The sequence below is a fragment of the Falco biarmicus genome, chromosome 11 (genome assembly GCF_023638135.1).
Source record: "Falco biarmicus isolate bFalBia1 chromosome 11, bFalBia1.pri, whole genome shotgun sequence".
In the NCBI taxonomy this organism is placed as follows: domain Eukaryota; kingdom Metazoa; phylum Chordata; class Aves; order Falconiformes; family Falconidae; genus Falco; species Falco biarmicus.
In genome coordinates this window covers 14,639,328-14,665,497 of record NC_079298.1, presented here as the reverse complement: position 1 = coordinate 14,665,497, position 26,170 = coordinate 14,639,328, and the positions used below count along the sequence as shown (strand labels likewise).

Sequence of the window (26,170 nt, the reverse complement as noted above, 5' to 3'; positions counted from 1 at the left end):
ACATAGGTGGGCAAACAAAAGAATGAGAGAATAAACCAAAACCGGATGAAGCTAAGAAAATACAGTGAATAGACTGAATTCCTGGCTGAGGTGGAGAGTAAGTTACTTCTTTTGTGGCTCCCTGATGGAACTGTGGAGATGCTGGGTTACAGGGTCACTCTGTACTTTGTTCCACCCACTCACTTCACTAAGGGTATGGAAAAACTCCCGGGTGTGGCAGGATTTCTGTGTCAACTAGCAGTGCTGCACACTGAAACTACTTAATACTGGGTTGCCTGAGGGGGTCACTGGGAGAATATCAATGGTAGGAGTGAACTTACTGATGCTTTCTATAAAGGCTGAATGCAGTTCACGCAATTAAATGTTGCTGCTGGGACAAAAGTAGTGGATCAGCAATGTTCGCTGCTCTTTGTAATATTCAGGAGCAAATACAAATGCTGATGATGAATATGCCTGCAGCATTTCTTTGGTTTGGAACTTGGGATCACTCAGACTGCACTGTGTCCGTGTGCTATGGCTCCCCTTGATAACAGCCAAAAGACCCGTAATTTTAACTTTCACTGTTACATCTTGTTTTCTTTCCCACAGCTATAGGAAAAGCACTTTCTTTATCAAGGCTACGGAAAGAGAAGGCGTATTTCTGGTTGTTTTTTTTTTTATCCCCTCATCTTCACCATAACCATTTCCTTTAGTAGCTAATAATACTTAGTATTTATTTCAGTGACTTACATAAATCTCAAATGCATAAACCAGCAGCATCCTTTTTTTCTACTGGCTTTTCTTGTGGGAACTTGTTGAAATTAACCATCTCATTGAAAAGCTCCATTCCTGGAACCAGGAAGACTGTTGTACAGTTCTTCAGGTGATGTGATAATAATTGGGAAGGTCTCTCTGCTTTGATTAGAGAATCAGGGGGGATATAAGTTCCTCCAAAAGGTTTATAGCGTTTTGGAGAGCAGGCTTTTAAGAACGTACCTTGGTCTTCAGGTTTCCATCAAGCCTCAGAGCACAGTCCTGCCATGGGTGCCATTGTTGCTGCACAGTCTCTTGCCAGATGCAGTTGAACTTTGATTTGTTCACAGTCAAAGTTCTTGGACACAAAGACTTGGACACAGCAGAACATAGGACCCTGGTTGGAGGAGGCCAGTAGGTGTGCTGGCTGGAAGCATGTCTTATTTTTTGCACCTGTTTTGTAGGTAGGACAGGAGAGGTCAGCATGGTTCATGGTTCTTTTCTTTGTCAGAGTAGTCAGGTTGCACTTCCAGTCCCTTCTTCTCTGCCTAATCAAGTCAGACACTTTCTGTGTGGGATGATGAGGAAAGGATATAGCTGTCTAAGCTGTCAACCGTTAGCAGTTTTCTCCACTGCACCCACTTGCTCCTTGAGTCAGTAAATCCTTTTGATTTTGTCAGGTGGCCTCTTACATGGAAACTTTCTTCAGTGTCCAGTCTCTATGCCTTATCTCTGGAAGCAGTACCCAGAAAGGTTTTACAAGCTCCATGTCATGTGCTTTTAAAATACTTGTTTATTTTTAAAACCATGGGACCAAAGGAGAGAGGCTTATATTAAACAGTACTGATATTATCTGGAAGATTGTAATGCATGTTGCTTTACAGATCACTCTTAGGCTAAGGGCTGGAATTAATAAGGTGACAGAGGAGATGGAGAATTACATGAAACTGGGCACAGGGTCCATGTCTCCCATATCAAACATTCTTTACAGTTATAGAAGGACCTGCTGGCACTGTCACCGCTGGGGAAAAGACCCCTCTGAAAACACTTCTCCCACCTGGGGTACATGATTTGGCCTTTTTTTGTCTAGATTCCTAGTCAGAGCCTGTGAGATGCAAAAATCCTTGGAGATTTTTGCATCTGGTTAAAGGAAGAAAAAAGCCTCTGTCTGAACCTTAAATAGTAACAACTGGCTGCCCCCAGTTCATCCTGCACTACAGTGTGAAGTCTATTGTGCAGCAGAGTAACAGAAACACATCTGGAATTTTTCCTGTTGGGCTGGATATGGCTCTCATTAATAGCAGCTTTGTAATTTATCGGTAACTGTTTTTCAGTAGGTTATACTATTCTGACAGTAGTGATTTTTTTGGTGTGTGTTGTACAAATGCACTTCAGGTGGCTGTACCTGGGAGGTGGCACCTAAGGCACCTATAGCTATATTATCCTGTTTCACTGAATAGAAGAAAAAAGCTTATTCTCTGGCTGGGTGAATTACACTGCTTCGATTACTAGGCAAACTTGAAAATCTCACAACTGTTTTTTGAACAACTCCCTACAAGAAGGAGCATGCCAAGGTAAATTGTTTAGGCATTAGGAATTTGTGCAATGGAGAACATTTCCACCCTCACTGTCTTTTTTGTTAAGATGTCCATTTTCTGGATGGTGCAAATTATGGCATGGATTCCAACCAAAAAGCCTTGTCCAATTTCATAATGTTCGGAGAGAGCAGCTCTTGCCCAGCATCTCCCATACTTTCAGTCCCTTCTTGTTTTCGCTGCAGATTTCATTCTTGGTTTTAGTTCGTATCTTCCTGTTTTTTCAACAAAACTAGATTTGTATTGTGATTGCTATGCCAGTTTTTGTCAAACCTAGATTGTGATGACTTTAAAAAACCCAAACAAACTCTAAGAAACATCACAGTGGGCTATCTGTGTGATTGTCTTTGAGCATCAGTTTGTGTAGTGTACAAAGAAGACGAACAACTTCTTGTCTTTGTTTCTTTGCATTTTATGATCTGCCTGTCTTGTGTGCTTGTAGGCAACTGTTGGTGCAATAGCTTCTCCAGACTTTTTTCCCCTCCTCAGTTTTACGGTTTTACTTTCATTTCCTGTTTGTGTCTGAAAGCAGGCTTGTCCTTTGCCTGCATTTTCATTGGGGAGGCTTTCTCTGGAACACCTTAAAGTCACTGTAGGGAGTTGCACTGATGAGAATTGCAACCTACAGTCAGGAATAATGAGTCAGAACAGAAAATGCATGCAGTTTGAAAGTAATGGTTTCTTTTTATTTAATTATTTAGTTCTTAGTCTTTGTTAGTTATTGAGGTCTCATTTCCAACTGTAAGGCTAGGGAAATATTTTTTATTTGCTTTGGGTATTTTAACATGAAAGCAGAGTTTATCCCAGTAGTATGGTATAAGGAACTGCGTCTCATAGAAGTTTTCAGAAGATTGCACTATACGTAAGAAAATCAGAAGAGCTGACAATACCACTGTAATGCCATGATGTGTACTTCACAGCAGATTAATAATTTCAGTATCATCATAATACAATTTTTTTGTTGTTTAGGTCCTGCAGTAGCATTGATCATTCTGGAAATATATGAGCCTTGAAAAAGTTAAGGCTATTTTCTCTCAGAACACCCATCTGTTTCAGTAACAATGTTTGAAACATTGACATTTCTTCTGCCAGCATCCTCACTCCAGTAGGACTTCGCAGGAAAGATTCCTGACCTGGGTAAGAGCAATATGCCGGAGGTCAAGGCACATCAGCCATTCGGGAACAGAATGAATTATGAAGTCCAGTCCCCTGCCTGTGAGACACCTAATAGTACAACCCTTTTAATGAACTGACCAAGCTTCAGCTCAGGTCATTTGTTTTGCACTTTCCTGTCTTCCTCAGCTTCCATCACAAGGCTGTTTTGGAGCTTACCCACTTTAAACATTAGTGACCTTATTTTCATCTTCAGCTGGCTATATCACGGTCAGGTCGTGCTCATTTGTCTTTTGTGCCTATTTGTTCATTAATTTCAATAGCTTTTTCCCTTCTGTGCTGTATCCCCTGTGCTGTACATCAACAGAGCAGTCACATCTGTTCTGTGCTTGTGCTTGGCTGTGCTCAACAACATGTGCATTTTTGGTTTTGCTGATGGTGGAAGGCTCTTTTTCATCATTGTCCTGTTCCCTGAATATCTACTGATTTCTTTTCAGCTTTCTTGATGTCCATGCACAAAAAAAATTACGTGCTTTTTGTTCTAGATGGAATACTTAATTCTTCCAGGCTCCTTCTGCAACGGCATTATTGCTTGTTACAAAGACCACTAAAAATTTTACTATTCCTTTCAAGGCTTTCAAGTCTGAAAATTGGTTTGATACAGTAGGATAATGTCAGGATAGATAGATACATGAAATAACGTGGTAGGAGGGAACAAGATCAGAGGCTTTTGAAACAATTAAGTGCTGTTTGATTTGCTGTACAATAACACTGCCAGCAGCTCAGGATGGTCAACCATGCCAGTGGTGGCAGGAATGAGCAGAGGGTGGGGAGATTTCTGGCAATGGCATGGCTGTGGATCTGTAGTCTTCTGGAATGTATATTAGCTCTTCACCAGGAACAACAGATACTCTGCCTTTTAGGAATGCAATGTTCTACAGCAGCAATTAGCCTGGATGACTGCTCTCCTTTTTCATTAGAAACAGAGATCTCCTTTCTGTCCCAGTGGCATGTAATTGTGCAAAACTTTGGCCAACTGTCATTGTTGCTGGCTGGCATCTTCCATGTGAGCTAACTCTTTCTACTAGGGAGAAGGATTGGACCTTTTTTCCTTACCTCCTCATCTCATTTTTGTATTTGCACAGGAATTTGACAACTCTGGCAGTAATTGCAGCCTGCTTTTGCTCACCTTCATCATGTTTCCAAATACCGTGTATTACCATGTAATCTCATCTATTTGGCTCAGTGTTCCCTCAGAGGCCTTGAACACCCCACCTGGCTTTTGGTAGGAAAAACTAGATGTAATTCAATCTTGCATCTTTGACAATAACACATGAAAAACAAACTATGACATTGAAAGTATGTTAGGAGACTGGTTTTTAAACTAACATCATTCTACACTGTCTAGAAGTCCGCTTTTTCACCCTTGCATAATTGTGTTTTGGTATTAAAGGGTTTGGTGAACAATGACAAATTTTGTGTGTTGTCTTATGTGCTGCACCACGAGGCAGGTCAGAACAAAGTTTCTGCCTCATCTGAATTTTATAGCTTTTTTTTTATTATTTTCCCGAAAGGAAGCCAACCTTTAACCGAAGCTTCTTGTTATTTTTGTGTGTGCATGTGTGGTTTTGTCTGAAATGTTTGGAGAACGAGTAGGAAAGTTTGAAGATTTTGTTAGAGCAGGCAAACTGAATTTTTTTTGGTCTTTATTATATTTTATTATATTTATAGTTTATCTCGAAACTTCCCAGTCCCCATAATGATGATTTGCATTATATTGGTAAAAAAAAGCTGTTCGGGACATTTTGGTGGACTTCATGCATGTCAGAACGTAGTCAGTTAGCAGGAGGGACGAGGCTGATATTAAATCAGTCTTTGATTTTGTGCATAAGCCCAAGATATTAATGACTGCAGAAAGGTTAAACTTTACGTGTCTTCCTGTTTATCACAAAGGTACAGAGTACAAACAGAAAGCAGTCTTGGCAGGCAACAGGCTTGCAAAATCCATGTGTTGCTTATCTACAGTTGTGTTTGTACTGAAATTTGATTACCATATATGAAGGTAAATACTTAAGAAGCACAAGAAGTCTGAAGAGTAGCTGTTGATTCCCAACTACAGCTGACTGTAGCTTGGGTACTTGGTCACCTCCTAGAAATGTTAGCCCAGTGTGAAAATGGTTTTAAAAGAAATAGACCTGTGCAGAGCTTCAAAAGATCATATCTTTAATTTTCCCTCTTAAAAGTAGGCACATGGCTAACGCATGCTAAATGTCAACCTGTTCTTAAAAATAATACAATAAAATCAGAAACCAATGTAGTTGATGCAAGTTCTGTAACCCATATCCAGGCAATAGATGTCAATGTGTAATAATAATCCCAAGCATAAGAAACCTTCTTCTAATGTTTAATTTCAGTTCCTTTGCATTTTAGGCCCCTTTTTTTTCTAATAGAATTTACTTCTATTTACCAGGGATTTGGAGATACTACCTTTTTCTTTTGCAGCAGCCTTGTAATATCTAATGACTTATCATGTCCTCTTTCAATTTCTCTTCTCTAGACTGAACAAATTCATTTCTTTCTAGCTTTCCTCAGAGGTCATGTTTTCTAGACCTCATATCTTTTCCACAACTCTCCCACAGCCTTTTTCCAGTCTGTTTGTGTTTTCCACATGAGGCCGGAACCAGCATGGTCGTTGAGCTGATGTTTTCTGATCCTGAACGAAGTAGAGTACTCCACAGGTTTTACAGATGTTACAGATAGTTACATTTTTCAGTCATGATAGGATGTTTATCTTTCTGCAGTAATGTGACAGTGTTCTGTGTATGAACCAGAGCATGGAGGCCCTTTAAGATATGTTGGAGCAGCTGGTCTGGCTCTAAGTAGAGCAGCGAGCAGGCAATGGGAAAATGCCTGCATTGCTGAGTTTAAACACCTACTAGGTGATGGAGAGCAAAGAGGGCAAACAAGAAGGCTGGTGATGCTCCAGGGTACCCCAAAGGTACAGAGCAATCACTCCCAGGGAAGGAGGCTGGGATAACTGCTACACAGCCCGTGGGTGGGTAGCGGGTTTTTTTTGTTCCGTGGATCCCTTCCTTTCTTCATGGAATAAAGCCTGTTCAAAGGCATTTTTTTTTTTTTTTGAGTGGCTGTGGCATTTATTGCCCCTTCCTGTCAGAAAGAAGGACCGTAGTTTTACACCTCAGGGTCCTTCGTGCAGGTCTGCGAGGGAGCAAGTGATTCTATCAGCTTAGAAGTAGACAAAACCCAAATGGCAGGGTTACTGGGAAAGGGCAGAGAACAAAGCCAGAGTGTTGTGCCGCTGCGTAATTCAGAGGCATCTGTACAGGGAACAGCCAAGTAGATGATGACTTTTCAGGTGAAAGGGGCAACTGTAGGTACACTCGGGGTCTGTAGGCATGAATAACTTGGGAGAAGATGGGTAAGGATCAGTGGCTCACTGTCTCTTCCAAAGGAAGAACTAGGGGGCTCAAACGGTAGTGGCAGGGTGCGCTGACCAACCGTTCTTCAATGTTAAGTTATCTTTATCATATTGTCTGATTTTATTTTAGACTGTTCCTGCAGTTTTCCAAGATCAGCTTAATTTTTGACCTGATCTTTACTTTTGAAGATTTTCTTCTTGCAGCCATCTATTTTTTTGGCTCATTTGTTTGCCGTTTTAGGAAAAGAAGTGTGTTGGTTGTAGGATGGGGTTAATCCTTATTAATGCCATTTCTTAAATTTTTCAGCTGCTTGAGGAATCTTTGAACTGCTGGGATTTTTGACAGAGGATTAATGTCAATAAGAAATGTGAAATCAGGACATCACAAACGTCCTCATTTCCTACGCTGTCACACCATGCTGCTCCCCAGAGAAGGGAGGCAAGGGAGAGAACACACATCTAGGTCTCGCTAGGGAAAAAGGAAAAGGTTAGTTTAGATTTTCTCTCGGTACTTTTACAAATGCCTCTATTAGAGCTCATTATTCAGTGCTAGAGTGCTTCGGTTTGTATTTTGGCCATTTTATTTATAAAATGGGTAGATTTTGTGCCTTCTGTCTAACTGTGGATGTGTTTGAACATAAGCAAACAAAAGACAGTAGTCATCACAGGAAAAATAAGGCATTCTTTTCTGTATTTAAAAAAAAAAAAAAAAGAAGGTTGTTCATGCCCTTTTACAAACGCAACGTGCAAGTTGTGTCCAACATTAGGTTCTAGCACGGTCTGCTGTTTTTTTCTTCAGCTTCCAATTTTCGTTCACTGCTAATTCTCCCTAACTAAAGAAGAAACAAAACAGCAGGGTGGCTTAAGGAGGTGGGGGGAAGGAAGGAAATATCTAAGAAATAAACCCACGTTGGAGCTTAGTGGCTGCCAACCTGCCTTTCCTTAGTGTCATGATTTCTAGAAATGTGGTGCCATCTACTCTTTTCAGGGACTTGGCCTTGTCTTCCTCCCTTCTCGTTGAAGCTAAAGACTATCAATCGGTTTATTTATTTTACTTTTTCTCAGGTCTTGCTTACTGTTCTACACGTTTATGTATTAATTGTCTTGAAAGCAGCAGGTAGGAGTAGGAAGCAGATTCTAGTCAAGATTAAATGCCTGAAATTTTTCAATAGCTGCCTTGAATAGTGGCAGTGCTAATCTGGGATTTGCAAGACACTTTGGGAAGTTAGTGCTGCTGATTTTGAATGCCTCAGCACACATCAAAGAGGAGTAGCTGTGAATGGATCAGTGCATCAAGGACAGAATGGAAAAGGTCGGAAAACTTGGCTGGAGAGCTGCTGGCAGGCTAGTTCAGCATCCCAGGTAGAAATGTTTGAGGTCAAAACTCTTCTTACTTGTCAGGGATAAAATAACTGCAAATGTAATTTTTTTGTTGTGTAAGCCAGAAATCCCCTAGTCACAAATATATATCACACTTTCTTCCATATATAGATTCCTGTTTAAGAATAGTTTTCTGGCAGCACACTTCCTTTTGCTGTGTGCAGTGACAAATTGTGTTAGAGGTTTTACTAATGTCTTTGTATAAGGAATGCAAACTTGAGAGCTGGGAGAGATTTCAACTGTACCTCATAATTATCATATCCAGCATTTGGTCTATTCAGATGTCATTTGCTGTTTTATCAGGGTATGCCATTCAAACTAGAGATTTTAGATGCTTGGCATTCCTCTCCCAAATCATGCAGGTCCTAAGTGTGTGCCACAAACACTGAAATTTCTCATCTTTTCATGGCTGTCATGTGCTATGAGGCTGCATTATGTCTGTTCTGTAATTTAGGATGAGGTGGAGAGGAAGTGCTTAAAGTTTAAATCTGAAAAATTCAGACTCCCATTGCATGCTGTTTGCCCATAGAGCGCAAGCCCATTTCAGTTCTGGAGCTGTGTCTGCTGGTGAAGCTAACCTGCCTTTAGGTAGCCGTGACAGATGACTAGGGTAAAATGCAGCGTTCGGTAGGCAAGCGGCTCAGTAGATACAAAATGTAACATCATTCAGAAACGTTTACTTTTTCTGTTTGACAAACTCCCACGCATTCCTTGGAATGTATTTTAGGTGCTCTGCAGAGAGCATTCCCATGGCCTGTTTGAGGCATATCCTGATATTTCCTGAAGGGTCCTAGAATACACCAGACGCACTTCAGAGCCGAGACAGAACAGCCGTGCTCCTGGAGAGGTCTGGCAGACAGCGTTTCCCTGTCACTGCTGGACATCGGTTCTGGCCTGCTCTGATTTATTGAGGTGGCAACGTGTTTTTCATAGATCATGAGCTTATAGCATTCATGATTTCTTAATATTTCCAAAATGGAATTAGCTTCAAGATTTATGGGACCTAAATATCCTCTAGTTTGCTCCTTTTTTCCCCATATGAATATAGTATTTCCCTCCAAGCCATTCCTCCCTCCTCTTAAATGAAGCCAAAGTATGAATTGAAAGTGTCCCTAGGTCTGTGTACAGTAGTGTTAAATGTTACCAAATAATAGTAGGTGGTCTAAGGCTATTATGTTATTTGCTAGAAAAATCCCTAAGTTAACTTGTAGCAAATACAAGAAAAAAAGCCAATGGCCACTTCACACTTCTCTTTGGGCATCACTTTGATCCCCTGGTTGTCACATGCAGAAGGGACACCACAGAGCACCAGATCGCTCCTGCTAGTGCTTCACCTGAGTTTGGGGACTCCCCTTGGGGCCCAGGGAGTCCCAGGAGAGGATCTGACCTTCCTCCTGGTTTTACGGTGCACCTTGGAAAGGGATTGCATGAGGGAGAGACACTCCACACTCCATGTCAGACTACTATAAACTGTCTTTTACTGGTATATGACTTGCAAATAGGCCAGTTAATTGCATCGATAAATAATACCAACTTCTGAGTTAGGCCCGACCTTACAGCCTGTACCTTCTTTCTCGTGCAGTGCTCTTGAACAGGCAACTGAACTGGCTAAGTTTTTTATTTACACTGCCCTACTTTGTAGCGTTACTGTAGGGGATCCTTTTGATTCTGGAGAGGAGAACAAAACCTGCTCATATATGCATTTTCTGAAGCATCCAAAATTTTCCTGAAGATTGCATGTCACAGCAGGGACCAGAGTAGCTCGGTGACCTAACAAACCAGCCCAAAGATGCTGGTGACTCCCAGGCAATGCGGTCCTCCTTCACTGCAGCTGCCACTTAGGGAGAACACGAACCATTCTGTGGGACCTGGCTTCTGCTGTTAGTTCAAGTGGTAGCTCTAAAGTGAGAGCTGTGAACATCTGTGCTGTAGCCATTCAGGTTATGAAAGCTCTCGCATTGTATGAAAATCCTGCAAAGATTCCTTCTATTGATTTTGGAAAGAGGTGGAGATAATTCCTTAGAGACCCACCGGTGTAACACAATACTTGCATTTCAGTGCACCAAGATGCTTGAAAAAACATAGAACTAATTTGTCAGGTTATTGAAGTTTTTTAGGATATTTTGAGAGTATTACTGTATCCTGGGGTTTTTTTTTTTTGTGTTTTTTTTTTTTTTTTAATTAGGCCTCTGTGTGTGTTTGTTTTTTAATTAAGATCTTCAGAAGCTTTAATATATCTAACGCATCTTCCCCACCTTTTCCCAGGTAAAGTTATATAGAACCTTTCATATCTTCAGCTCTGGAAAAACATCCTTTTCCTTCTAGATCAGCCACATTCTGTACCTGGCTCTGTTGTAGTGTAGATGAGTTTATCTTCAATCAGGTAGTTCAAGTCCAAAAGTTATCTGATTGCAGTAGCATGGAGTCACACGCTGAGTGCAAAATAGCTTGAAGGGAGGATTAAACTGGTGCGTTACATCTATCCCACTACTACTACCTAGGTTAGCCAGGCTGTGTCTGTTTCAGGTATGTGTACGTTGCACTTGCAGTATGGCTGTAGTGGAGCCATTGCCTAGCGGTGATCTTGGTACACTCAGAAGTGGTCCCATATGAAAGTTAATATTTCTGTACTTTCTTCTGCTAATGGTTTCCTTCTATCTGGCCACTGAACTGATTGTTTCTAGAAGAGACAAATTTTTAGTAGCTGCTGTGTTTGTGTGCTGAGGGTGTAATTAGGACAATAAATTCACATAATGACATGGTTTAGAAGGACTAGTTCTCTCTTTTGTAAGTGATTTTGGATACATCACAACTGTTTGGTTTGGCAGGGACCTCTCTTGAATCATTTGTATGTTAATGAATGCAAAAGAAAACACCTACATCTGTACTGAATTTCCATTCTCTGTAAACTAAGTCCTGCTTCATGATCTCCTGAGCTATTTCCTTTCTTGCCTGTGTTGTGATGGTCTGTGCGTATGAGCAAGGCAGGAGCAGCCGTGACAGCAGATAAGCACCCAGCCTTGCCCTCCGCATGCATTTGCCCAGTGCATTCACGCCTGCACAAAGCAGCAGGCTTATATGTAATGAATGATATAAAGGCAACTCTGCACCCCTTCCTCACATGCTGGCATGGACAGCACATAAATTGGCTTGTGCTTACAAAGCTGGAAGTAAAACTGCCTAAACTCTGGATGCAATTTAAAACTTATTTTAGCTAAATTAATAGCCAAACAATAGCGGGGAAGCTCTAAACTGTTGAGTGGAAATGATTGCCAGGCTCATAACTTGAATGATTTGGGTGGCCTCGTGGCACGAATTCTGACAGATTTGTTCCACTGCAGGCACCTTTGGGTAAAAGTAAAATCTTCCATGTTACTATATTGCCAGTGATAATGTAGAATCAGCACTTAGGTACGGATTCTTTCAACCTCCCTACAGAAATGTATCCTTCCTAGTACAGGAGTTAATTTCTCTCTCAATTTGGTTTTCTCAGGTTCTCGAAGCCGGCACCAATGTTCTTGGATGATTCCTTCAGGAAATGGGCACGTATCAGGGACTTTGTACCCCCCTTTGGAATTAAAGGACAAGGTATGAGAAAACTGTGCAGCTGTTGAAAAGAAGGTGGTTCTGCAGATGCTTGCCCCTTTTTGGTTTTCCATTTTGAAAGCTCAGGTGGTCCCCGGGCTCAGCTTTTGTCCCCTGTTCAAGAAAAATATTGTACATGTAGCTCTCAGAGATCCAGAAGGATTTTAACCGCCGGAATGTGGACCTTAGAGGCTGGTCTTAGGGAGGATGGTTTAGTATGTGCAAAGAGTCAGTGCAACAATGGCAATTTAGACCTACTACCATGTTCTGGAAGAAGCATTTTGACATTCACTGCCATAACATCTTGTAGCATCTTTGCTGACAGCAGAGAGAGTCCAAAATGATTTAAAATATCTTTGAGTCAGTAATTCTCCAAAGAACAGGAAAGACTTCTCTTTCTGGGTTTCGGAGCCTTGGGGTTGACCACTGATACAAATCTTCATTTTCTTCTCATAGCATTTGGTAATATAATTCTTCTATAGGTGTGCTACTTGTCGACTTGTATAACAAACAGGAAAAAGATTCATTCAGGTGCTTTGGTGATGATTTATTATATGCTGGAGTGTGGCAGCAAGGGCTGCGTCTCAGGTATGCTGTGGCAGAGCAGGGGTGGTGATGAGGTGGAAGCCAGTAGTCCGCGCAGCAGATGATACATTTTGCAGGTGACACAAGCTCCTAACTATCCCACATGTGCTACAAAAGGCCTCTTTGGGTGAATGATGGTGGAGCAGAAGGCTTATGCACACTGCAGTGATTTGCTGCAGACTTCCTGAAGTCTGATGCATTTATTAAGAAGCGTTTGTGGTATTGCATCAACTTCAAAGGTTTGAATTTTTTTTCCCCACTGACAAACTCAAGATTATAGATGGTACCCGCAGGAACTGAAATACCTGGTAAAGATTGCGGCCACAATAGGCTTGGAGTCTGTCTCTCTCCCTGGAAGCAGGTGTGGCAGTTGTCAGAGCAGTCTTGGATCAACTCAGAGCTCTACTGACAAATTTATTTTGGCTTGCATCAGTTCCCTTCTTTGTTTTGTGTATGTCCATCCCTTGTCCAGTTGGTCTTTTGCAGCTCAATAGGCAACTAATTACTGTCCTCTAGATCAGCCAGCAGAATTTGCAGCAAAGAAATAACAGTGACGGCACAAGTGGAAGGCTGCATTGACCACAGGAGGGCTTGTCCCCTTCTAAGAGGCACATAAGGTGTACAAAGCTAGGGCAAGCTGCCTGACCAGCGTGGAGGTGGGATTTGTAGATTACAGATGATGTCAGCTAGACCTAATAAAAATCATTCCGTTAAACTGAATCCAAATGGAGAAATTCACCAAAAGGGGATGACGGAACGGCTCTGGCAGCCTGCTTCCTGGGTTTGTTGCCAGCTTGTATCACCACTGCAATGTTATGTAAATCTGGTGTTTTATATTGGATTTCCTCAGTTAAAAAGAGAAATGAGAAATTGTCGTTATTTAAATGGCTGTGAGCTGAAGCCATGGGACAGAAACCGTTGAATGGGTTATTTTTTTTAATGCCCTCCTGGGACTGAAATTTGTGCCAAGTTTCAGTCTGGAGCAAGTTCTCTGTGTGGGAGGGTTGAATTATAAATCTCTGTAGCCCAGCATTTCTAATGGCCATGCTGACAGGCTGTGAGTCCTAGCGATGCGAATGGCGCCCTTTCATGTTACACATCACTCGGAATTCTTGCATCAGTCTTTTCTGGCTGTCCCACGGGATGCATTCTGGCTCAGCTGAGTGATGGGATGATGGGATCAACACCTCATTAGGGCTTTCAGTCAGGGCAATCTAATGATATCCAAACAACTAACCCAGGCAGGCAGCGTGGAGCTCAGTCACGTGCTGGTGTGAGATGAAGGCTATCAGAGCTGGGTTGTGCATGGGAAAAAGAGCACTCGGGGTGGCTGAGAAAGTGTAGAGAGATGTACCAGTGGTGAAACAGACGGGGCAGGAGTTTTGCTCTGTGCATTAGGCAGCCCTGTGACACCATCAGCTGGGATTTCTGACGTGCGTCACACTAGGGAAGGCGGCCGGTGTTTATAGATACTGTCTGTAGCTGGGTTGGTAATGGGAAGATTTTGCTGAGAACTTCAGTGAATATCACCCAGTGTTTTCTAGTCCAAGTGCAAAATGGCTTCTTGTTTGGTGTGAAATATAGTTGCAGGATGAGCTCCCTTTCAGTAAAGCTGCATGTTCCAAGAAACTCCCAGAAACTAATCTGTGGTAGCTTGAAAGTACTCAAGTTATGAAATCAAGAGATTCTCGGCAGCTTGGAGGCTCATCCACCATTTCTGCTTTCTCTTGTTCAAGTTTCTCTGTATTCTTCAGACTTTTAGCTAAGTTTCTCTTTGCTTTTTCTCAGCAAAAAATTTGAAAGAAGTCCTTTTTCATCCATCGCTTGGTGTTTACAGGTCCAAGAAAGAACAATTCCAAGATTGCAAGAGCAAATCTTGGAATCTTTAGGGGAAAGCAGCTTTTGAGGAGCATTGTCTACAAAGCTAATTGCTACTACACTACTTTGGAGTGACAAGTCTGTATAAATTATATGTAAAAAAGTAGAAATGGCTCAGAAATTCTCAGGACAGGACGGTGATCATATCAAGGAGAAGGCAATATGCTGATCATTTTGACACAGTTCATCAGGGATCTTAATTTTCTTCAAAAAGAATTGGATTGTAAAGGCAGTCTCCCATCTCCAGATGCTAAGAAGTACTCATTATAATATAAAAAGCTTAACAGTGTGCCTTCATGAAAGAATGCGCGCTTCTTTTCTCCATTGGTCATTTTCTGATTTGGCCATTAGCCTGCGCAAGGGGATTTTATGACCAGAGTGCTCCACTCTCTCCAAGAGCATTTGTGTGTATGAGTCCTTAAGGTGAATATGGTTCTTAATATGAACGTTTTTTGACTTTCCCCCAAATGATGCTGGTTCTGAAATGGACTATTGCAGTAGGAACAATGCACATCTCATGTCAGACTGGAAACTGCTGCTATCACTAGTTAACTGCCTTAGTCATTACTTGTCTGCTAAATGAAACAAACACGTGAGTAAGCAGGTGGTGACCTTACTGCTTTATGAACAGGATTTTCTGAGAAGAGGCACACAGTAGGAGGCCTTGTGCAAGCTCTTTTTGAACAGTGGTCTTCCAAGAGCCCTCTGCAAGGTATTGGAAGTAGATGAAGAGGAGTTTATGAGGAGCAGTTGTATCTTTTCCTTAACCCGTCTTAAATGGGCAGAGTTTTAGTACATGTTGTACTTGTTGACTCTGCCTCTGTTCACCAAAGTTCTGGACCAGGGATTGATCCGAATTGCTTGATCCCAATACCCCGGCAGCCTGGGATAAAAGTGGAGCTGATGTCAGGAGTTTTGCAGCTGATACAGCAGATTGAAGGTCTCATTGCACTCATTGCCGGTGTCTGTAGGCCTTTGTGGGAACTCTTGCTTTCTCTGTGTGAACAGGGAAAGAAACAGGTATGTCATATTTCTGAAGAGGTGTGAGTACATTAGGTTTTGGCACCACAAAGTGTCACTACCAGTATCTAGATGGCCTTTTGTGTAACAGTGGTTCTAGGTTTCACCCAGTGAATTCTGCCGCTGGCTATAAACATATAAGGTTGCCTTTCAGAATCTGAATCAGGATTTTTTAAACGATAAGGAATGACCATGTTGTCAAACAGGTCAGTGTCATACTTGACTGCACTTACTCTTAAAAATGAGACTGTTAGTGCCACGTTGAGCTTGTTGTCTCCCACCGTGTGACTTGACAGAGTCTACAAATGGGGTGTGCCCCTGTCAGCACCTGGAAATGACGCCTCCATCTCAGTTAAATGAAACGGTTGTCCTCAGGTCCCGCAGGCAGCCAGGCTCATTGTTCAAACAGGTTAACTCCCTCCCCGCCCCCCCAGCAAAAGGGTGGCTCTATCCGGGCTTCCTATCGGGAAAGGTCACTGGCCGGTGTTAGCCTGTGACCCTCTGAGTGCGTGAGAATTGGAGAGGAGAATATTAGTTGGTCCTGGTGAAAACCATCGGGGACTGTGCTAACGCTTTAGTGGTATGGGCTCGTGTAGGACAGTGTGAGCCCGTGCCCCGCTGCCGGTTTGTTTATTGGTGTGTATATAGCCAAAGCGAGGGGTGTTGTTCAGGAACGTGGTGAAATTAGACAACTTGAAGAGTTGTGGAGAAGATCAAACTGTAACAAGAAGTTGGAACTCTAAAAGCTACAAATGCCAAGATGTCCTCTGGGGGACAGCTCAGGCTGCCAAGCACTCTCCCGTGTCCCAGGCTATTGTTTCGGCATTAACTGGGATGTTGGAGTGCCTCCCATGTTTCACCATTTGTCAGGGCCTAATTTGCTTGTAGGAATTCTTTCCTAGCACCCACCAAGCCTGCTCTTGCAGCTTTTTCAGTGAAGAGCAAGGAGAAATCTCAGGCTCTTAAATGAGTTACATGGAAACTGTTTTTTGAAATTGAAACTTCTTTTGTATTTGCACACTTTTCTACCAGAGCTAGAAAAGTGTAACGTACGGAGGTATGAATACGCACATGCTGTCCATACTGTTGCAGAGATCCTCTGGCATGTGCATTGCTTTTGGGGCTAAATTGGTCAATGAATAAGCAATGGAAACATTGTTTATAGTTTAGTGAGATTATTAATCCCAGAGGGCCTCCTCCCCAAATTTACCTCTGTAGCTAAAGCAAAAGGAAAGAGTTACTTGGAGAAGGGCAACAAACAAGACTGGAGAAATACCTGACTATTAATAGAATTTCTCAGTACATGTGGCTTAAAGAATATAAAAGGCTTTCTTAAGAAAGAGTAGCTAGTATCTGGCATTCTCTGTGTAATGAGGACGGCAGAGTTGGTGCAGTTTTTTTATTGAACTTAAGTGAAAACATATGGCACGGCACACACTAAAAAACTAAACAGACGTGATCCATGTAATACCTCTTCCATGCATTTAGTCAGTAATTGTGTCATTGCTTAGCAGTAATTACAGGTCTTCACTTCTACCTTTGTGCCTGCTAGACTGCTTTAAGCAGAGGGGCTGCTTTGTTGGCCCTAATGCAGTTTGTCTTTGAAGGTGATACTTATTTCTTAGGGAGTGACTGTCTTGTCACTACCTCAGAATTTGCCTCCCACCAGGAATCTAGGAAGCAATTTTTCCCCATGGTGATAAAAGGATATTAAGAACATGTTTGAAGTGCTACAGTTTTATCAAATGTAGTGTGTACTAATGGCCAGGAGACTTCATATTTTCATCTGATAGAGGGGCATCTGGAATTGGTGACACATTTGGTGGCAACGAAATTAGTTCTTTACCCAGAGCACCAGTGCTAATGAGATGTATTGTGCAATGGTTAATTGTTCTTGTACTTGGTTTTATTTGGATGTTTTCTTCTGTGTTAGTGCTTCTGGGAAGAACCGTGGTTCAGTGCTGCGTAGCAGTGGTTTCATCAGTCTCATGGGGGAGAGGTCATTCATCTTCAGTGAAAATGTTGAGTTTTCAGGCATGCCGAAGATGGCATATCAAAATGTTATTGGGAGAAGATCTCGTCTCTTCATGCATGTTCTTTTCTTGCATAGCTTTTTCTTCCACATCAACTTTCTTGGCATAAGCAATACTTTATCTGTGAGAAAACATACTCACTTGGGCATCACAACTGAAATTTACAACTGACCCAAAGAAAAACTATCAGAAAAGTAGGTCTTTTCTGACCTGCTCTTCCAGCTCTTTATAAAGGCTGGAGTATCACATGCAGACACACATTCCCTACATTTGACTGGGTCTGCTTGACAATGAGGTGTTCCTTTTCCACTTTAATTCTCTAACTTTGTCCTTATTTTGTTAGCTGTACTCTGTTGTACAGATGATTTTCCTACTGTGAGCATTTTTTTGTTCTTCGCATGTTCTTCCTTTAACAAATAAGCAAGAAGCACAAGCGTGTATAGCTGTTAGCTGTGTTCAGAATAGGTACTAACACTAGACTGTTGTTTCTTCTTGAGTTTGAGGCAGATTTCTGAACTAGTTTTCACTAGAATTTTACATTTGACCAAAATTGGTAATAGTTGCAATTATCACATGGGAATATAGCTGTAAAAACGTTGCTGTTTCCCCGGGGAATCTAGCTGATTTTATAACCTCAGGAAATTAAATGAGAGGTTTGAAGGGGGGAAAAATTAAAAGCTTCAGAAGAGGTAGAGAATCAGCTTTTCATTACTGAATAAAGCCTCTGAAGGAAGTTATACTGTGAATTTTGAAGTTAAATCAGCTCACTCTTGAGCTCTCTTGATGAAAGTACAACCCTCCAGTGCAGTTGCTTACTTCAATCAAAATTGATGCTTTGCTGTTGAATGTGCTTAAAGAATAGCCTTTCTCCCAACCCACTGTGAAGGGAAAGGTGCCCCAGGGAGATCTCAGCCCCCAAGTTTGCGGTTAATTGGATGACTCCGTATTGGAGTTCTTCCCAGAATTTTTGGAAGTGCAATTGAGATATGGATGTTATTCCTGCCTTTTACCTCCTAGAAGGAAGAGCAGGTCGTCTCTGGCAGTTGTGTTTTGAAGTGCTACGTCTTAATGCTTTTGCAAGGGTCAGAAGAATTAGAAATCACTGTAGTAGTTACTGATTTTTTTGCCTGGGAAGGCATTGCCTGGCCACTTGTGAAGGGGCTTCAGAAATGCAGAAACAAAGGGAAGAACAGCACTGTATAAGACTGCATTTATTTTTCCACTTGTCTTTGGACAGCACATTGTGAGTCTGTCAAGACCATTTTTATTTGGCATGAATTAGCCTGTTTCTACAGGTTTTATTGCTTCCTGTGTATCAAACTTGAGTTTGGATCAAAATGGTTAATGCATGGTTATTGCAAAATGTTGCCCATTTTTTTGGCATATTTTTTTTTTAATTAATGTTCCAACTTTGCAAGCCCTGGGATTATGTTGGGAACTAAGCTTGTACTCTGAAAAAACAAACTCTTGGTTGTGAAGAAAAGCTTGGAAAAAAATATCCCTGAAGGCTCCAAAACTACGATGTAAATGAAGAGGCCAAATGTTATGTATTTTATTTATATCTTGTTATAAAAAAAGGCCTTAAGGGCTTTCTGGAGCTTACATTTAATACATGCCAGGTTTTCCTGAAATTCTTAGGGAGGTACCATGCATCTTCAGTTTTGGGGTTTTTTTTTCCTGTTGTGTATTGTATCTGTGCAACACTATATGCTATTTGTCTTAATACCATTAAAATGGTAATGGAAATATTGGGATGTTGGAAGTAGTGGCAGTTTTAAGTCCTGTTGTTAGTAAGGTGTATCTCAAGTAAACCACCTAAATCTGGTACAGCTAATGACCAAAGGAAACCATTCTCTTGTATTTGCACATAAGAGGTGATTTGGGGACAGATTCTTGCAGTTTGCAGTTAACTGCCTTGACTGTCTTTGAGAGCCAGTTCATGTGTTCGTTATTTGCTTCAAAGTTCTGGAAGTCTTTGTAGCTGCTTTCTCCTGCAGAGATCTCATATAGTTAGCTAATCAATAATAAAAGGAGGTGGTGCAGAGAATTTCAGACTCATTTTGATACCTGTTGTACTCACTGGTTTCCCAGCTTCACTAAGATACGATAATGATGTGTGTCTGCAGCTGGACACAGTATTTCTGGGAGAGAGCTGGGGGATGGAATATGTGGTGGGACTTGGGTCCATGGCCTCATGCTAGGCACCAGGGTGGTAAATCCTTCTGTACAACATCGATCCTCGTATTCTGTATGGAGCGAGATCTTAAGGAAAAAATGCGGACGAAGGAACTTTATACAGAGCTGAACTTTTGGGTAGTATTAAAAAAAAAGGGGGGGCGGGGGGGATTGAAAAAAGTATGCAAAGTATGCACTGGGGTTGTGCTTACAGCTTGTTTGTAAATATTGTGATTTGTTTAATCCATGCATTGGTAGTGTTTCACTTACTCTCCCCACGAAGCTGACACACGCGTGGCATCCTGTTGTCATGGGACAGGGACCCATATGCAGAGGAGACTGCTGGCATGCTGCGGGGATGTCTATCAACATCACTCCAGTCAGTGTATTCTCAAAAGCTGAAGCTGATGCGCGGGGCCCTGCAGAAGGGGTGGCTGGGTGACCAGCTGCCGAGATGGGCACTGACTGCGGCTCGACGGGCAGACGTGAACAACTGCAGCAGCACACGGTTCCCTGAGCCTAGCGTGTGGTATTCAAATACTTGCTGCTGGCAGTAAGGGCATGTAGACTTGCTGATTTTTAAGGAAGGTGGCTGGTATGCACAACGTGAAAAATGACAGCCTCTTCTCTTGGCCACTCGAGAGTGCATGAACAGCCTGATTTGCCTACTTTCAAGGCAGGCACAAGGTAGACCCTGTGAGATGCCTGCAGTAAGCCCTGTGGAAAGGTCTCCCATCTTTTTTTTTTAAGGGTACAAGCAAGAAGCTTATGCGTTAGAAATAACAATGTTAAGTGCTGTTGACATTCACAGTGAAGGTCTCCACTCTTCCACATAAATAACAGAGAAAAAGGCTGGAATTGAGACTTAGGCTGGTTCTCACTGTGTGGTCACTGCTCGCCTAATTTCTAACTATTTACTTTTAGTTTTTCCAAATGTCTGAAAATTTTAGGGTCAACCTGAAGTCAAGATGTACTTGTATTCAGAGAAATCATGCAGTCCAGAGCTGCTTTTGAATCTTCTGATGTTATAAGGCAAAACAGATAGAATATGTCATGATAACTCAGAATTCTTAGATAAATGTAGTCAACTCCTCCTCTAGATAGGAGGAAAATGTGCTTGCTTTGTTTGTACAGTAATAGTGTGTGCATAGTGCTTGATAGATGAATGGGTTAAGTAATCTCCCGCTCTCCTCCCCAGTAATCTAAATTCTCCATGACAAGAAAAAAATAGAATAAACAAGCTGTGGCTGCAGAAAACTGCGGTAGATTGCTTGCCCTGGTGATGTGTTCATTATTTAAAAATGGGAGAAAGTGAGGGTGAAAATGCAGGATATTGGGGTTCGTTTCCATTAATTTATCATTAAAGGATGGTAGCAGACCCATGCGAAGACCATGTAAGTCAGAGGGCTACTTGAAGGTGAAAACCTTTGCAGACGGCTCTTCATCTAGGAGTCAGAGGCATTATTCTGTTCCTAGTTATGTCACTTACTTGCCTTGTGCCTTCAGTAAGTTTGATCCTCTCAGAGTATAAAGACATTTACTGCTTTTAGAAATGAGGAGAGCAGATGGAGGACCCAAGAAGGGTGAGTTCAGGAATATGCATATATGTTTATATATGCGTGTATATGTATCACCTTATAGCCTTTGACTTGAAGGAGCTGTATAAAAGCCACATGTTTTTACTGTTGGAATAAGTTCACTTCAGCTAGGCTTAAACAGCACAAACATTCCTCCCTATAGATAATAAATGTATGTACACTGTGTTCTTATGCCTACTGTATGGATGGTTTCAGGTAAGCAGAACCACTGCATTGCAATTTGCTCTTTCTGATGTGAACCGTTGGAGTTAACTATTGGAGGAGGCTGGCACTGAGCTGCTGCCCAGACATCTGCCACTCCCAAGAAGCTAACATCTGTAGCCCTAAGGATGATGGCACTGCCATTGCCATTTAAACATCAGTGTTTGATGGAGAAAGGCTTTAGTATTAGTAAAGTCTGCCATCAGTCTCGTGGGGGTGAATAGAAGGAACAGTACACAGGGAGCAATGTTGCTGTTAGTAGTTTACTCAGCCTTCAAGCGCTTACCAAAACTGTGGCCGCTGAATGGCTGTTGGAGAATCTGAATGAGTCAGGTTTGATGTTTGAATTTGGTTTCCAGCGGGAAGTTTGTATTTCACAAAACGTGCAGCCAGTTAGCACCTGCCGGGCTGCCTGTTTGGCAGCCGGGAAGAGGCCAAAGATTAAATGCTTTTCGAAGATGAATCCACCTCTTCTCCATACCGGTTAGGGGAGGAGAGTGACAGGGAAGAAGTGCATGGGTTTGCCAAGCTGTTCTGTTCCTGCCTGCTTAGTATGTCCAAAGGATTTCATGCAGAGTGCAAGGCAGCCATGGTGCAGTGCTACCAGCTCTCCTTGTCCGGGGTAAAAATGATGTAGAGCTGCTGGAGCTGCAGGAGCCACCTCTGTGCCAGCAATGAATGGCAGGTAATAAGTTCTGCTTGGTCTGAGCTGAGCTTCCATGAAGCCCTGCGGGTCTCTGCACCGTGCTCTCCATGGTTCATGTTTCAGGGCATATGTGCTGCCCCATGTCTGCTGGGCTGATTTGCTGGTGTTCTGAGTTGAACAAAAATAGCTGAAACTTTTACAGACTGGAAGTGGCCCTCAAAAAATGAGAGACCTGTTTGAATGGGGATGCGTCTGAGCTAATGAGTTCTGTTACACCTGAGCTGGCTGTGTGCCTGAGCCCTGGAAGCAAGAGATGAGTGCACACATACCTGTTGCTTGTAACAGGAAGGATTTTTTTTCCTTTGTAGTACTCGGAACATGTATGCTCAGGCCCCTCCTTGGTGTACAGGTATACAAGGCAGAGCACACCCACCACTATGTCTGTTCTTGTCGCTTGCCAAGCACAAGAGGAGTTGTGCCTAGGCTAGCATTGTGTCTGCATCCATGCCATGGTTTCTTCACAACCTGGGTAAACCAGCTGGGGGGGGGGGGGGGGGGAGGAATTAAAACAAATTGTTTGCATAGCTGTTGCCCTAGTAAAACAATCTTTCCTTTAAGCATGGGTTCATGTTAAAGCAAGGGCTGTATACAGCTGGTGCCTTTTAAAAAAATCCCAGAAAATAAAATCAGTGGATGAATGGAGAAAAGCTGACAGTTATCAGGAACAGAATGTGCTCCCCTGAAACACTGATTTTGGGTTGCTGTCGTCTTTGTTCTTTGCTGTGGTCAATGCAAGTAGGTCCCAGTCACGAGCTTTATCCCTCTCCCTTAAGAATATGCATATGCTGGAGAAACTTGCTGCCCTGGGTACCAGCTGTTCCCACTGCTGTCCCACCCCATTGAAGGGATTCTGTGGACAAGGTGCAGCGTACCAGGTCTGCTGCTGATCAGATTTGTTACTAAATCAGGTAATGGTTTAGTGGAAGTTGTGTAGAAGTTTAGTGTATGATGATGTGTGCGACATCAAAACTGGGTTGGTAGCCTTTCTGGCACTGTTCTTTAGAACATTTTTTTTTTTTTAATCTTCCCAGAAGCTACTGCATGAAGATAGAACATGTCAATTATTGCCTAGATCATGAGGATACCGACCTTGTTGTACGTACACTGGTATGCAGTCTCAGTGGCTCAGGTCTTGAAGACTTGGCCTTTCTTTTATCCCTGCAAAACTCACTTTCAGTCCGTGATAGATCAGTATTCAGCCAGTTACAAATAGCACAAATCCTGTTACTTGAAACAGGAAGAAATTTTTCTTTGTAGCATTTGTAACATGTACTGGCATCTATTATCACTTAGTACATAGATATCTAATGCAGACTGCGCTCATCGCCCCTTCTGTTTCTCTTACCCTGAAGAAAGCATGCTCCATCAATTAACTTTACATACTGCACTTGCTTCCCTGTGCCTGCTTTTCTTTACTTATAGTCTGGAGATGAACACTGTTCTGTGTCCTGCAGATCGCTGTCTGTGACAGTAGTCTTTGCAGTGCTGATTTCAAGTGACCCTCCACCCTGACCCAGCTGTGCTAAAAGATCCTGCCAGTGGTTCCCTGTGCGGGTATCTTCATTGTCTTGTGGAAGGTTGCAGATCAGCCACAGCAGCATCTGCTGATCTTTCAGACTTTGCCTCAAGAAGATACAGAAGCTCCTTCTGAAGGAGGTCTTGTCCTTCCATCCTGGTGCCAGTGAGCAAGGCGCCAAATGCAAGTGCTCACCTCAGCAGCAGTGTCTTATCTTCTAGTAGAGTTCCAGCTCAATCAAAAAGCTCTAGTATCTCTCCCCTGCCCAGGCTGGTAGCTTTTCCTGATAGTGCTGGTGGCTCCTGCTCCTGGCTTCTGATGAGGGTGCTAGACTAGACGAACTGGCACTGAGGGCATCTGTGCTATCTTCGTTCCTTCTGCAAGTCAACGCTTGGTGGTGAAGTACTTTGTCTTTTATTGAGCTTCATTCACCAGTTTTAAATAATAACGCTGTGATTTGTACAACTTCCAAACCTCTTGGGTGCCATGTGTTGTTGGACCCCCCACCGTGTGGGGGCTGTTAAAGAGATATCCCGTTTGGCCATTCATAATCTGTACTGAGTGTCCTGTATTGTTGTTTGGTTTTTTGTATTTTCTCTCTGCATGATGGGAATGGGGAGCATCCCCACCCCAAATTCTGCCATATCCAGTCCTACAAGTAGTCGTATTTCATTCCAGAGCATTCACTATGAAGGCATTACTAATTAGCTGGCAGGATGAGAAAAACATAATTATTTGAGTGTATTAGTCAACTGTATTCTTTTAATGTGCCTTTTAATATCGTATCACGGATGGCCTCCAAGTAGTGCGAGGTGTTAACTTGTGGGTGGTAGAGCAAACCTGGCATAAGAAGAGCTTGGTAGATGGGAGGCTGCAGCCCTTGACATGCAATCTTTTGGTCTCTTTTCTGAGAGTGTGGGAAAACAACCAGGGTAATGTATACTGTCCAGCAAAAGTCAATGTATGAGACAGGCCAAGGAGAGGACTGTGGCATGGTGCCATTAGAGGTCACAACAACCTACTGCTGTTGCAGCAGACTTAGGGAAATAGCATTCCTGTTGGAGAGGGAGCCTGCTGCCAATGTGTCAAAAGAAATTCTGCAGATGAAGGAAAATTAAACAAAAACACTATTTTGTTAGCAAAGCTGGTTTACCCTACAAATTTCCTCTTTCCTTACTCTACTCCAAATACAATCTTGTGAAAGTAATCCCAGTTCCCAGCTTGTAATGGTTGGCAGGGCTGTCAGTAGTGCCCTGTCAAAAATTTCTCCAAATCTAGAAGTAACCATCAGAGTTTGCTGTTTATCACCTTTGTTTGTCTGCCTTGTGTCCCACTAGCTTGTTATCAGGTTCAGAGCTGTTTGGCACATGGGCTGCCTCGAGCTTGTGTGTTTGCCCCACAGCCTTGTCCTGTAATTTTTGCAGAGGGACATAATAAATAAGAACATAACTCTCTATTTGAAAGGGAGTCCCCTAACTGTGCTGATGGCAGTAAGTAGTGTTTATTAGGAAAACTATTTATGTTCACTGTAAACAATCGCTTGATGTCAGTCGTCTTTATGTTCCTGTGTCACTTTTAATCTTTTGTAAAGAAATGAGACTTATTTATTCCTTTTAGCTGGGTTGTTTCCTAACAGCTTTTGGACTAGGTGACCAATATATTTAAGGGAAGAATATGATAGGTATTTATTATCTCCCAAGGGAGGTGGAAGGGGACTAATCGTTCACAAGCAGTATAAATGAAGCTCGAGGAAGACATACGCAAAACCAGGAAAGGGAAATGATTGAAGGTCCGTATGGATCCAGAAGGATTCTGAGCTCATGGGAGAGAAACCACTGAGGGTTGCAAGATACATAGAAGCTATACCTGACACGTGAAATCCCTGATTTGAAAACAATTAAATGTTAGAAGAGAATTTCAGGGAAATATTATGTCTGTTTGCTTGGCTCTCATGCTCTTCTTAGGCATCTGCTTAAGGCCACAGTTAGTTAAGAGCTGGGATTTGGAGGCAGATGGACTTTTTGTCAGACCCAGTACAGCCATTCTGAAGTTACTGGTGCATTTGTAAATTCAGACTAGCCCAAGCATTGCTGCTTCTTGGCCCTGGACAGGTCATGGTAAAGGAGTTTGGACCTTTATGAGGGAGAGAGGTGGAAAAATGAGGGACAAAGGACAAAATCTAGAAGGAAGCAGACTCAAAAATTTCCATAGTCGATATAATTGCTCATGTGTAATCATTGTGCTTGTACAATTTAATTCACTTAATTTGTATGTGTGTCTGCGCTTGCATAACTTCCACCATCTGGTTGCTGCACTGTTCACTGGCTATCAGTGTAGGTTGTGGTTCCGTGGGCATTTCTTTAAGTAACTGTGATGGTTTAATTCCATTCTGCCTTGAAGAAAGCCAGACTGAAGAATGGAATCTAAACTAAAAGTAACCCAGGGAAATAAAAAGCACCAGTTTTAACCTGGTTCTGTTCCTGCATCCAGTACGCAGCTCAGCTGCATAAAAGCCTGTCTGAAAAGAAGAACTGCCAGTGACTTTTTCATGTCTGAAGCATTTGTGAAACTGCAGTCTCAGGGAAGTGGGTATGAAACCACTACCCTAATCTGT

The 26,170-nt window shown here is 42.3% G+C and overlaps 1 protein-coding gene across 5 annotated transcripts in view; it reads left to right on the top strand.

Moving 5' to 3' along the window:
• Positions 1 to 26,170, top strand: part of ST3GAL3 (ST3 beta-galactoside alpha-2,3-sialyltransferase 3) — a 184,114-nt gene that overhangs the window by 95,085 nt on the left and 62,859 nt on the right. For all 5 annotated transcript variants that reach the window (XM_056355883.1, XM_056355881.1, XM_056355886.1 and 2 more), the window contains one exon: positions 11,753 to 11,847. In XM_056355883.1, coding sequence (XP_056211858.1) covers positions 11,753 to 11,847 — 95 coding nt within the window. The remainder of the gene's footprint in view (positions 1 to 11,752; positions 11,848 to 26,170) is intronic.